General features: G+C 34.8%; 1 protein-coding gene across 1 annotated transcript in view; it reads right to left on the bottom strand.

The window, feature by feature from the left end:
- PIK3C3 (phosphatidylinositol 3-kinase catalytic subunit type 3) overlaps nt 1-13,600 on the bottom strand; it is a 136,886-nt gene that overhangs the window by 40,660 nt on the left and 82,626 nt on the right. Inside the window, exons 16-19 of the mRNA NM_001287160.1 lie at nt 10,282-10,413; nt 7,901-8,029; nt 7,163-7,232; nt 5,308-5,372 (exon numbers count right to left, since the gene is read on the bottom strand). Coding sequence (NP_001274089.1) covers nt 5,308-5,372; nt 7,163-7,232; nt 7,901-8,029; nt 10,282-10,413 — 396 coding nt within the window. The remainder of the gene's footprint in view (nt 1-5,307; nt 5,373-7,162; nt 7,233-7,900; nt 8,030-10,281; nt 10,414-13,600) is intronic.

The raw sequence follows: 13,600 nt of genomic DNA on the forward strand, positions 1-13,600 counted from the left end.
TTTGAAATCATAAGAAATGACCAAGTGTCTAAAGTTTAGTCAATAATTATAAAATGTGGACTTTAAAAAGCATAGTCCGAGAATCAGTCAGTCTTATTACTATGCTTACAGTTAAGATAAAAAAAAAAAAGTATACTACTTTTATACTTTAGGGAAAACATTACATAAAATAAAATAAATTTACTGCTATTTCTCTATGCTCAATCTATCACTTTTTTACCTTTCTTCTGAATGTAAACAATGAGGGATTTGTTTTGGATCATTCTCCTTAAAGTGAACATGATTTATTAAAATTATCTTTTAAGTATAGTTACTGTTACCATTAACAAACCTCCAGTTATAAAACAAATGAGTCAAGGGGATGGAAAGTACAGCACAGGAAATAGAGTCAATAATATTCTTAATAACTTTGTATGGTAACAGACAGTAACTAGATTTATGATGATTATTTTGTAATGTATATAATTGTCAAACACCTCAAAGTAAGTTAATATTGTATGTCAACTATACATCAATAAAAAAAAGCTCAATTAAATTGCATCCAAATTTATAAATTAATTGTAATACAAGTGCTAATAATTCTTAGGGGAAATTAATGGAAAGATAAATATAAGAGAGATGTGAACTGAACAAAAGAATTACAGGGGAAAAATGAGTGCACTAGAGTATCCAAAGAGTCTGGAAACAGTGGGGAAAACAGTGTTTTCTTTTGTTTTTGACTACCAACTGGAACTATTACCTTACATATTAGATTTAGTTAAAGAAAAACAGTATATCTTATTTGAAAATACAAGTTACATGCTGTTAAAAAAAAAAAGTTCATCATGTTTCATCTTTTCTAAACATCCTGTAAGTTTGACAAGGAATCTATGCCTAGAATGTATAAAGAATTCCTATAAATCAATAAAAACCCAAAAGGAAAATGAACAAAAGCTGTAAAGAAGCACATCACAGAAGTAAATAGCCTATACATATATTTTTAAATTCTCAACCTTACGGGTAATTAGGGAAATGCAAACTAAACCACAACAAAATACCAAAATATAAAAAGTCTGATAATACAAAAAAAAATTTTAAAGTCTGACAATACCAAAATTATGCAAAGATGTATAGCGATGAGAAACAGTTTTTTCCAAAAACAATTATTTTGGAAAGCATTTTTTAATTATCTACTGAAGTTGAACATGAGAATAACCTATGACTCAGCAAAACTATTTACAGAGATCATACATGAAAACCAAATATCAGTATACAAACTGCCACTATACTTATTTTACCAAATCATAATTGCACAGAGCAACATAATAATTGACAACTCCATTACACAATTACTTTAGTTAGAAACTATGTTAAAACTCTACATACACTTTACATCATCTTCAGAACAATCCTAGAGGTAGGTATTATTATCCAGATTTTACAGATGCAGAAACTGAGACCTGAAGGGTATGTTAGTGGGTCAAGGCCTCCTACAAGTTTGATGTGTTAGATGGAATTACAGAATCAACATACGGTTGTACCACAGCTGACCCTTATTGAAGCAAAAGTATACACAGGAGGTTCAGCGTAGGAAAAATACACGGGCAAAGTCTGGAGAAACCCATGTGTAAGCCTTCTGGCTCTCTTTTCTAAGAAGATACACTAAGCCTATTTGCTATTTTTCACCAATAATTTAAAATAAAAAAGGCAGTAATGTGGGTGCAATGTTTCTGTCCAGGGAGGCCTTTGTTAGACACTCATCACTCAAAGTTTTACTGGAAGCTGGTCATATAGACGCCCTCTAGCAACTGCCAAAATTCTAGAGGGAAAGCAAGTTGTTTGCTATAAATTACACATCACAAACTATCTAGGCACATTGAACCATCTTTATGTAGGTTAGGGGACAGAGGATCAACACACTGAAGGCCAAGTTCCCAGGTATCAGTCAAAGGCTAACCTAGCAAGCAGGGCTTTCTAAAAGAAAGAGCTTCAAGTCAGCTATGTTAACTCTACCTTGCACAAAGGGTTAATAAGCTATTCAAGGTTTACAGTTGAAAAGCTATTTGAAAAAATTCAACCCCAGGCAGTTCAATGTTCTGAGCACAAGCTATTTTCTTTTCTTTTTCTTTTATTTTGCCATCTCCCTTCCCACCCACCTTCCCTCTGGTAACCATCTGTTTGTTTTCTATAGGTAAAGTCTGTTTTTTTTTTTAATTTGTTTCTTTTCCTTTGTTCACTTGTTTTGTTTCTTAAATTCTACATATGAATGAAATCATATGGTGTTTGTCCTTCTCTGACTGGCTTATTTTACTTATCATTGTATTTCTCTAGATCCATCCATGTTGTTGCAAACGGCAAGATTTCGTTCTTTTTTACAGTTAATTGGTTGAGTAATATTCCATTGCGCATGGTGTGTGTGTGTGTGTGTGTGTGTGTGTGTGTGTATCCCACCTCTTCTTTATCTATTATTCATCTATTGATAGACACTTGGGCTGCTTCCATAATTTAGCTATTGTAAATAATACTCCAATAAACAAAGGGGTGCATATATCCCTTCAATTTAGTGTTTTCGTATTATTTGGTTAAATACACAGTAGTGTAATTATTGGATCATAGGGTAGTTTTAATTTTCTGAGGAACCTCCATACTGTCTTCCACAGTGGCTGCACCAGTTTGCATTCTCACCAACAGTGTTTGAGGGCTCCGTTTTCTCTAATTCCTCGCCAATACTTGAGTCTCTTTATTTTAGACATTTTGACAGGTGTGAAGTGATAACTCACTGTGGTTTGGTTTGCATTTCCCTGATGATGACTGATGTTGAGCATCTTTTCATGTGTCTGTTGGCCATATGGATGTTTTCTTTGGATAAATGTCTGTTCATTCATGTCTTATGCCCATTTTTTAACTGGATTATTTGGTTTTAGGGTGTTGGATTGTATAGTTCTTTATATATTCTGGATACTAACCCTTTATCAGATGTCATTTGCGAACATCATCTCCCATTCAGTACACTGTCTTTTAGTTTTGTTGCTTGTTTCCTTTGCTATGAAGAAGCTTTTTATTTTGATATAGTCCCAATAGTTTATTTTTGCTTTTGTTTCCCTTGTCTCAGGAGACCTCTCTAAAAGGATGTTGCTACAGCTGGTATCAGAGAAATTACTGCCTGTGTTCTATTGTAGGATTTTTATGTTTTTAGGTCTCACATTTAGGTCCTTAATCCATTTTGAGTTTCTTTTTCTGTATGGTGTAAGAAAGTGGTCCACTTTCATTCTTTTGCATGCAGCCGTCCAGTTTCCCCAACTCCATTTGTTGAAAAGACTTTTTCCCATTGCATATTCTTGCCTCTTTTGTCAAAGATTAATTGACCATGTAACTGTGGGTTTATTTATGGGCTTTCTATTCTGTTCCATTGACCTGTGTGTCTATTTTTGTACCAGTACAAAATTGATTATTACATTTGTAATATAGTCTAAGGTCTGGAATTATGATACCTCTAGTTTTGTTTTTCTTCTTCAAGATTGCTTTGGTTATTTGAGGTCTTTTGTGGTTCCATACAAATTTGAGGAGTGTACTTATTCTGTGAAAAATGCTGTTGGTATTTTGATAGGGATTGCACTAAATGTGTTTATTGCTTTGGGTAGTATAGACATTTTAACAATATTTGTTCTTTTAATCCACGAACATGGAGTGTCTTTCCATTTCTTTGTGTCGTCTTCAACTTCTTTCATCAGTGTGTTATAGCTTCCAGAGTACAGGTCTTTCACCTCTCTTATCCCTGGGTTTATTATTTTATTATTTTTGGTGCAATTGTAAATAGGACTGTTTTCCTAACTTCTCTTCCTGCTGCTTCATTATTAGCGTATAGGAATGCAACAGATCTTTACACTGATTTTCTGTCCTATAACTTTACTGAATTCATTTGTCAATTCTAGGAGCTCAGTATCTCTCATTAACATGGATGCAAAAATCCTTAAAAAAATAATAGTAAATTGAATCCAAGAATACATTAGAAAAATCATTCACCACAATCAAGTGTGATTTATTACTGGGATGCAAGGGTGGTTGAATACTTGAAAATCAATGTGATATGTCATATCAATAACAGAAAGGATGAGGATCATTAAGAAATAAAAGATCATTTCAATAGATGCACAAAAAGCATTCGACAAAGTACAACATCCATTCATGATTAAAAACAAAACAAAACAAAACAACCCTCAACAATATAGGTTTAGAAGGAACATACCTCAACATAATAAAGACCATTTGTGACAAACCCACAGCTCACATCATACTCAATGGGGAAAACTGAGAGCCTTTTCCCTAAGGCCAGAAATAAGACCACCCTTATTCAATACAATAGAAGTCCTAGCCACAGCAGTTATACAACAAAAAGAAATAAAAGGCATCTGAATTGGTAAGGAAGAAGTAAAACTTTCACCTATTTGCAGATGACATACTATATGTATATAGAAAACCCTAAGACTCCAGTAAGCCTGAGCTTTTAACCATTGCATGTGACTATTCCCTAAACCAAAAAACAGAATAACCACTTGCTTTCCCAAGAAATCAGAATAATGCTTTTCTGCAAATCTAAACTCCATACTGAATTACTGCAACATGTTAGACTGGGAAAGACAAAAAACACACTGTAGCACATATTCTCTGTCAAGTCCTTCTCTGTATTATCTTTCATCTCAGGTAAACAGGTTTTCTCTGTAAATTATATATATTTTTCTTACATAGGAAAAAAGAAAAATCATATTTAAAAAATAACAAAAGTAAACTATTAAGATGCAATAAGAACTAATCCATGTGTTTAAAGTGTAAAAAATTACAAAGATACACATGGTATAATCCTAGGCATGCTTGCCTTTTCTTATATTAAAGCAGAGTGACAAGTTTGGAGAGGAAGACAGGGGTCTTAAAAACAAAGGTACGTATGAGCAAGAGTATGTAGCACTGTTCTGAATAACAACAAAAATTGGAAATAATCAAATGTTCATTTAGGGTTAAACAAATTACAGAATTTCCATAATTTGGAGTATTATATAACTATAAACTAACAAATTTTTAATTTAATTAATTCCTGCTTCCCTATTATATGCCAGGCACTGTTTCAGGAGTTAAGCATCCGTATGCACTAACATGGAAGAATTTCCAAATGTTAGCACTGTTTACTTTGAAGGAAAGAAAAATAATGTGAGGGAAGAAGGATGGTAAAAAGAGACATTCATTTTTATGTCTATATATACTTTTGATAAAGATTGAAAATTTTACAGTAATATAGTCATAAACTGTATAACTCATTTAAAATTGGTTCTGTACCTGAATGCTTCCCTCTGTATCAAGAACTTCAGCAACAGGAACTGACTGGATAAACTGCATGAAGCCTACACAGAAATATATGCATTGCATTAAGTACAACTATTGGTTAAGCAATAAAAATAATGGTTCTACCAAGAATAACCTTCATTTTCAAATACATACATACATCACATACCTGACCAACTTAAAGAGGTCTGTAAATAATATATTTAGACTGGCATTTAAGTCACAGGAAGTATAAGAAAACTTTTCTTCCAATTAAGCTGATTTATCTGTGTATTTCTCCAGGTCAGTTACTATTACTGTATACAAGGAAGAGAAAGTAATAACTAAGCTTCTTAAATCTGGCACAAAAATTTCTTCTTTCTGTACTTTTATAAGATATATCAATTAAAAATATTCCAAATTTAAAATCACTTTAAGAAATCTGAAATTATGTAATATCAATCACCTGCACCTAAAAGTATATTATGTTCACTGGCTTTTTTTGTCTAATATTCCATCTTCTGCCACTTCCTGGAAATGATAGGAGAAGAAAGTATAAATCCCTCAAACTACCAAAAAGAATGGGAAGAGGACATTATATGGGAGAAGAATGAGAAAAGTCTAGTAAGTCTAGACACAATAGTAGTATAAAACAATAAATCTACGAAAAAATCAAAGTTGAATTAAGGAAACTACTATATACTCCTTTAGAGTAAGAAATGCCTCATTCACTACTGTATCACAAATGGAATATTCTGCATTAATTCATTTAAAAGATACTTATTGTCTTTCTACCATGTAATAAGAATTTTGCCATTTTAAAACAAACAAACAAACAAACAAAACCAGAGCTTTGACCTTGCCTTTATAAACTATACAAGCCTGCAAATCTTCCTGGGATAAATATTACGAAGAAAAGGGTACCAGGAAAGAGAAAAGTGTAAGCAGACCTAAATCACCACAGAGAGGTGTGGAGGAAAGGATGCTAAAGAGAATAACCAAAGCATGCATTAAGACCATAAGGCTGAAAATAACATGGTGTGTCTGAGCAAACAGAAGGTGGCCCATGTGGCCAATGCCTGGGAAGCAAGGGGGACACTGGCAAAAGAGAGTCTTGAGAACAGGCACAGGAATGTGTCACAGCATGTCAGAACTTGTAGAACAAGCTAAGGCTTTTGTGTTTGTCCGAAGAGCACGTAGAAGTGAGTTAATCAATTTATGCAGGATAGTCAAAGAGCGTACGGGCATTTTTAACAAGATCATTCTGAGAGAAAAATGAGAAGAGGAATGACACCACCAAAAACCTTTGAGGGTGACCAGGGAAAGAGCAGGAAACCTAAAACAGATATTTTATTCTTCCCAGGTATCCAAGGGTGAAAAGCTCCAAGAGTAACAAGACTATGGAATTTACAATAGGCATTAGGCAAGTATTCTTAGGGAATCATCTATCAGATTTCCAGCAGTTATTCCACCTTAGAAAAAACTTAGATGCTATCGATCTATACATTAAAAACATGAGTCAATAAGGCAACATCATTTGCTGAGTGGCTTTTTTAAGCAGAGCACAATACAAAGCCACTCTGGGTCATAGTAACTCTCAAATAATGATTCAGGACCCAAATTACTATGTACGAAACTACTGTGAATTGTAACCAGTTTTGAATGCAAATAAATACAGTATAAAGGTGTTGATTTTTCTCACAGACATGCCATTTAATGAGTTCCAGAGGAAGGGAGGGAGAAAATGTGGGAGGCCCAATTGGGCTTCAGTGCTACAAAGGAGTTTGATCTCTATTCTTAACTTTCAGTTAGAGGGGAAGAAGTATAGTCACTGGACACTGAAATAAAGCACAGCATGACATGAACTCACCATGTTTTGTACTGGTGGCTAATACCTTGTAGGGTGTCAACTTCAAATCCAGATTTTCTTTCCGTAGCAGCTTTTGATCAAAAGATAAAATATGTTAACCAAATATAAAGATTGTTCTGAAATAGTTTTGTAGGCAAGTACCCTGATAGCTGAATAGAAGAGATCTAGGGGGTAAATCTAAGTCGAAGTTTAACTAAATTAGTTAATTTTACTTTGATCATCAAAATAAATTAAATTTATTAAGCACTTACTTGATGGTATACCGATTTTTTTTTTATCTTATCCTAAACCACTGTCAATAGTATTCAATAAATAGTAGGGTTCCTCCAACTCATTTGTGCAGTTCTTTCTAGTCACCAAGAATTTTAGAACTCAGAAAAAAAGGAGACGAGGGCAAATATGTTCCTTTCAAAGCCAGGGGCAGGGATACAATTTAAAGAAGAAGATCTAGTTGACTAAGAGGAAGGGAATTACTAAACCTGACATGGAGAGAACGGAACTGAGAAAAAAGTTTTAATAAAAAGAAATGCGTGCAATTTCATTTTGTATTCATACCAAGAGTCACTCTGCAGTGTACAAAAACAACTACACTTGTTCAAGGTCAAGTGGAGACCGCTGAGCTTCCTAGGATTGTACCTGAATGTTAAAAATACTTCTGGGTCCATACACAGCATATACACCAAACCACAATTTTACAAAATTAAAAAATGTTCCCTGCCAACATAAGGTTATAGTCACCTTGTCCATGAGTGAAATGATTTGAAGAATAAGTTGATCTTGGCGTAAATCATCCCCATGCTTAAATATAACTGGGTATTTGCCTCCATCTTCTGTCTTAAAGAATAACTGTGCAGGCATAAGAGCACTCTGGAAATAAAAATATGGTTTTCAAATCTGGATGTAAATGAATGCACAAAGATTTACTATATACAGGAGTAAATGCTGACCTGTACGGTAAACAAATAAGTAAACAGAACCTAAAGAAACAAGATGCACCGGCAGTAAGATGCAATTAGATACCTTGGAGAGAACAAGCTAGCTAGCTAATGGTCAGAAGATTACACGACATGAAGAGCAAGTGCTCTAGAGTCAGTGACAGATATGAATCGAGGCTCCACCAGGTACTAGCTGGGTGATCTCATACATGTTCTTTAACCTGTCTCCTCACCTGTAAAATAAAGATAACTTTTCCTCTGCACAGATGCTAAAGCGATTAGAAACCAGAGAGGATCGGGGCCCCTGGGTGGCTCAGTGGTTGAGCATCTACCTTTGTCTCAGGGCGTGATCCTGGGGTCCTGGGATCAAGTCCCACATCAGGCTCCGCACAGGGAGCCTGCTTCTCCCTCTGCCTGTATCTCTGCCTCTCTCTCTGTGTCTCTTATGAATAAATAAATAAAATCTTTAAAAGAAATAAATAAATAAATAAACAAACAAAAAAAAACCGAAGAGAAACCAGAGAGGATCAAGAGTGCAGTACCATGCCTGTTACAGAGCAGACATGCTATCTATGTTTGCCATCATCACTTTATTACTAAAAACATACTGAAACAAATGAGATAAAACTACAGCATAAAAATGCACCAGACAGGGCAGGCCGGGTTGCTCAGTGGTTTAGCATGGCCTTCAGCCAAGGGCGTGATCCTGGAGTCCCGGGACAAGTCCCGTGTTGGGCTCCCTGCGTGGAGCCTGCTTCTCCCTCTGCCTGTGTCTCTGCCTCTCTCTCTCTCTCTCAATCTGTGTTTCTCTCATGAATATATAAAATTAAAAAAAAAAAAATGCACCAGATAGAAAGTCAACAGCTATGGTCACTAAGTACAGGAATATGGTTAGTTGTGCAACTTTGAGACTCAAATTCCTCTTCTACAAAATGAGAGGAGATCTTAAATATCTGTATCTTTTATTCTGGAGTAATTTTATTTTTGCCTTGAATCCTTCCCTTAACTAGATGAAATCTCTAGTTTAGTTTATATATGTGTCCAAAACAACAAACAATGAAATTAAATTCTCTTTAGGAACAAAATCTCATGAAGATAGAGTAGCACATAGACACCACTACCTGGAGAGACAAGATCAGAAAACTGTTCAGAAAACAAAAACAAAAACAAAACAAAACAAAAAAACCTGTTCTGAGAAAGATGCCTTACTGGTTTTGATCTCTGGAAGAAATCATCTAACACCAAAATTTGGAGAATTTAGACAGGTGATGAGAAATAACAGAAAAAAAACTATCAGAAGGGTAAACAGACATGTATTAGAGCAAATACAGTAAAATGTTAAGAAGAGTCAACAGTAGGTACCCAGTTGTTCACTGTATAATTCTTTAAACTTTGTTATATGCTTGAAAACTCTCCTATAAAATGATGGGGTAAAAGGCATCAAAAATGCCTAAGTGAATATATACTTAGAACTTATAATCTCTTTTGGAGTAAAACTCTGAATTTTAAATTATCCTAAATTTGGAGTATCCTTTTATCACCCCAAGTAAAACTACATTTTGTAAATTACCTGAAACGCGTTTGTGTCCCAAAAATGATTAAGGATTACTATGACAGAGTTATGTAGTAAATGCCCTAGAACTATTAATCCTAAACTCCAACTCAGAATTTTTAAGAATGCTCATACTTTAAGAGTTGGAAGAAAAAGAAACTAAGACTGGGTATCATATCATAGTCTTATGATATTTTAGTGACCATCCACTTTGTGCATTTAAGATAAAATATAATATTGTGCACCAAGACTATAACCACATAACTTATGAACTGAATGGGTAATAGAAGTGTCGCAATTTGAAAGTTTTTTTAAAAAGCTTACCTGGAAAAAAAGTAGGCATGGCTCTAATAAAAAGTTCAAAGAATTAAAGATTAGAAACAACCCAGAGATAAAAAAAAAATATTTGACAAATTTCACATAAAAATACCTACTGGTGACAGATCTTAAATTGTAATCAATCTTAAAAGACACAATGATAAACAAAAGGTAATTTTTTAATCTAACATTTACTAGATCAAACAAAATTATACATATTATCTGCACTGCAATCATTTTTGAAGGGAGTGTCTCTGTTTTTGCTTTACAGAATTAGGTTCCAATCATATGCATTAGAGATCCAACACAATTACCTTAAATAGTGTAGCTGTTTCTGGGATTATTCCTCTAATTTTCACCTGGGGCTCTAAAGGCAATGGAATAAGTTCCACATCTGACAAGTTCATCTTTTCATTGTCTCCAAGCAATGCCTGTAGTCTCTCATTCTAAGAGAACAAATCGGAAAGAACTGACTGGGCTAAAATGTAAAAGTAGTTTATAAAACATACGGTAAGGACATAAAGACTAATTCTATTAACTTTAAAATATTTCCAAAGCACGATAAAAGTATGTGCAAAGTAAAATAAAGGAGATGGTGCACATGTAAGAGACAAGCACTGCAATTCGCCTGACAAGAGTAGTGGCATAGCGTAAAAGGAGCAATCCCTTGATGGTGAAAGCTGTATTTATACACGGTTACAGAACACGTTTCTCTTGCTGTAGTTGACAACAAGGGATACACTCATGCTGGATTTAAAGACTCCATTTCTGTCGTCAAAGGATGTATGAAGCCACAAAGAGAAACCTAATTCATTTGAAACTTAATTTTGTATGATCAAATATTAAGCATGAATTTCAGCATATTTCTCCAGTCCATGTTTTGGGTTTAAAAAGTGAACAATTCACTTGGAGGAACTGAAAGCCTACCTTTTATTGTTCACTTTTCCTAAGGTATTATCATTTATCTTCTGCAGCTCACATGCATACTGCCATTGAGCCAAGAACTCAGAAACAAAAAAAATCAAGTCACAGCAAAACAGCTTTGTCATTTAGCAGCATCTATACTGTTTGGATCAAGCCCTCCCATTCAATTTCAAAAGAACAATCTGCCTGAAAGCTTGGAGAGTCTTGCATTTTTTTTTTTTTAACAGGTGTGCTTATTCTTTAAGGGAGAAAACTTGACCTGCCAATCTTAGCATAAAGCACTTCCACTGTAATGCTTACTAAGAAGATGTAGCATCACAGACAAGAATTCTGGAATTAGTAAGGGGGAAGTTCAGAAAAACAGTGTTTCAAGGACCACTAAGATATAAAGTTAGATTTTTCTTCTACAGTATGATTGCAGTTCTCCCTCTGAATTATATATAGAAAGTGCATGTAAAGGTTAACTGAAAACTGGTATAAACTTCCACATAACCCTCATAAAAATTAGTAAGTCTACTCCCTAACCAAATACAATCAGACATACAAGTATGAAGAAATGTCAATTAACCTGAATTTCAAGTTATCCTATTATAACCAATTTCTAACTGATGTACCAATAAACAATAAAATAACCAGAAAGCAGATAAAAGAGGGGTGAGAAATGCAGCCACTTCTCACCACATCCACTGCTGTAAGCCCTGGGTTCCAAGCTGCTCTCACTTCTCAGCTGGATAACTGCAGTAGCCTCCTGACTGCTCTTCTTCAACTTTGTCTCTTACAATCTTTTACCAAAAAAAAAAAAAAAAAAAAAAAAAAACAACAGAGCACTGCTGCTAAAACCAAAGTCAAGTCGTGTCACTCTCCTGTCCAAAATCCCCAACAACTTTTATGCTAATTCAGGGCTTAAGTCAAAGTCCTTGTAATGACTTGTGAAGATATATTCCATCTGCTTCCCTCTTATCTCTGTCCTTTGTCCTCCCCTCCTATTCCTCCTCTCCTCCACTCTCTGCTCCAAATACACCTGGCTTCCTCCTATTTCACAAATATGTCACCACCATCCCCACATACGTGCTCTCACATCAGGCTTTTGTACTTGCTGTTCCTCCGGCTGGAAAAGTCTTCTCTAGATATTGCCATGGTTTGTTCCATTACCTGCTTCAGGTCTTTGTCCAAATGGTAACTTCCTAGCAATGCCTTCCTGACTATGCTATTGAGAAGTGAAACACTGCCTTACTACTCAAACCCAGCACTTTCTATTTCCTTTTCCTGCTTTATTTTTCTGCATAGCATACATTATCTACTATATATTTCACTTATTTATTCTATTTACTTTCTCCTCCAAAGGTCCATAAGAATAGAATTTTTATATTCACTGCAGTTTCTCCAGAATCCAAAAAAGTATTTGGCATGCAGCAGGCATGCAATACATTTTGATAGAACAAATAAGTGAATGTTATCACGTACAGAATCAAAAAGGAAAAGAGAGTATTTAACAACATTCAAAATGAAAGCTTTGAGAGGCACCTGAGTGGTTCAGGGTTAAGCATATGCCTTTGGCTCAGGTTGTGATCCCAGGGTCCTGGGATCAAGTCCCGTATCGGGCTCCCCATAAGGAGCCTGCTTCTCCCTCTGCCTATGTCCCTGCCTCTCTGTGTCTCTCATGAATAAATAAATATTAAAAAAAAAAAAGGAAAAAAAAGCTTGATTAAATTTTAAGACTTTTTTTTTTTTGAGAGAGTGAGCAAGAGCAAATGCATTGATGAAAATGTATTTTTATTTGAACTCTAATATCTAAACTTGGAGACCTCTTTCAACAGAATTCTTCCTAAACTAGAGGTCAACACAGGAAAACAATATTGCAAAAACCTTATCATTTGTTTTACCAATTTTACTAATAACTCACAGATAATGTTCCTACATATCTAACACTGCTGCATTCACCATGACATATTTCTCTCAAAACTCATTATGGAAATGGAGAGATGGAAAAGTGCTACATATAATTTTAAATTATTAGCAGTAGTTATTTCATTGTTACTAATAATAATACAAATAATGGTAGTAAAGAGCCATCTTGGCATTTCTCTATGGTGACAGGGCTTGTTCTAGTCAAACTACATTAATAAAATTGTTTGTTTTTTAACACATCATAAGAAAATGTCTAAAAAAGATTTTTGGCCAATATTGAGACTATATTCAGGATTGTCTAAACAAAATTCATTTTGGGTAGCTTTAAGTAATGCCTCGATTAGGTACACAGTTATCTTCCAGAATAGCTACAACTTAGCTGGACTCATGTGCATGACAAATAGAAGAACATGTTACACAGAGAAGAAATGGTTTAAATACATGCCCACAATGACAGTTGCAAGCACTGACACTCCTGCAGGTGGGTATGTCATCACACTTCTTCCTCACACAGCCACCTCTGGGGGGGGGGGATGGGCTCCAGAAGGAATAGTAGTAGGGATTCAGTTATTTAACCAGTTTGTGATTTCTCACAGCAATAACCAAAAAAAAAAAAAAAAAAAAGTCATATCAATAAAAATGTGTTTCTCTTCAGCCTATTTTCTCCTTCTTAACCTTGTGAACATTATTCCTTGCACATATATCTACTAGCATTTCTCTATAAACCTGTTCCCTGCCTTTGAACTCCTGACTCCCATTTTCTACCTTTTCCTTTCTCCACTTCCCTCTCACAAGTCTGGA

This window comes from Canis lupus, chromosome 7, assembly GCF_011100685.1.
Source record: "Canis lupus familiaris isolate Mischka breed German Shepherd chromosome 7, alternate assembly UU_Cfam_GSD_1.0, whole genome shotgun sequence".
Taxonomy (NCBI): domain Eukaryota; kingdom Metazoa; phylum Chordata; class Mammalia; order Carnivora; family Canidae; genus Canis; species Canis lupus.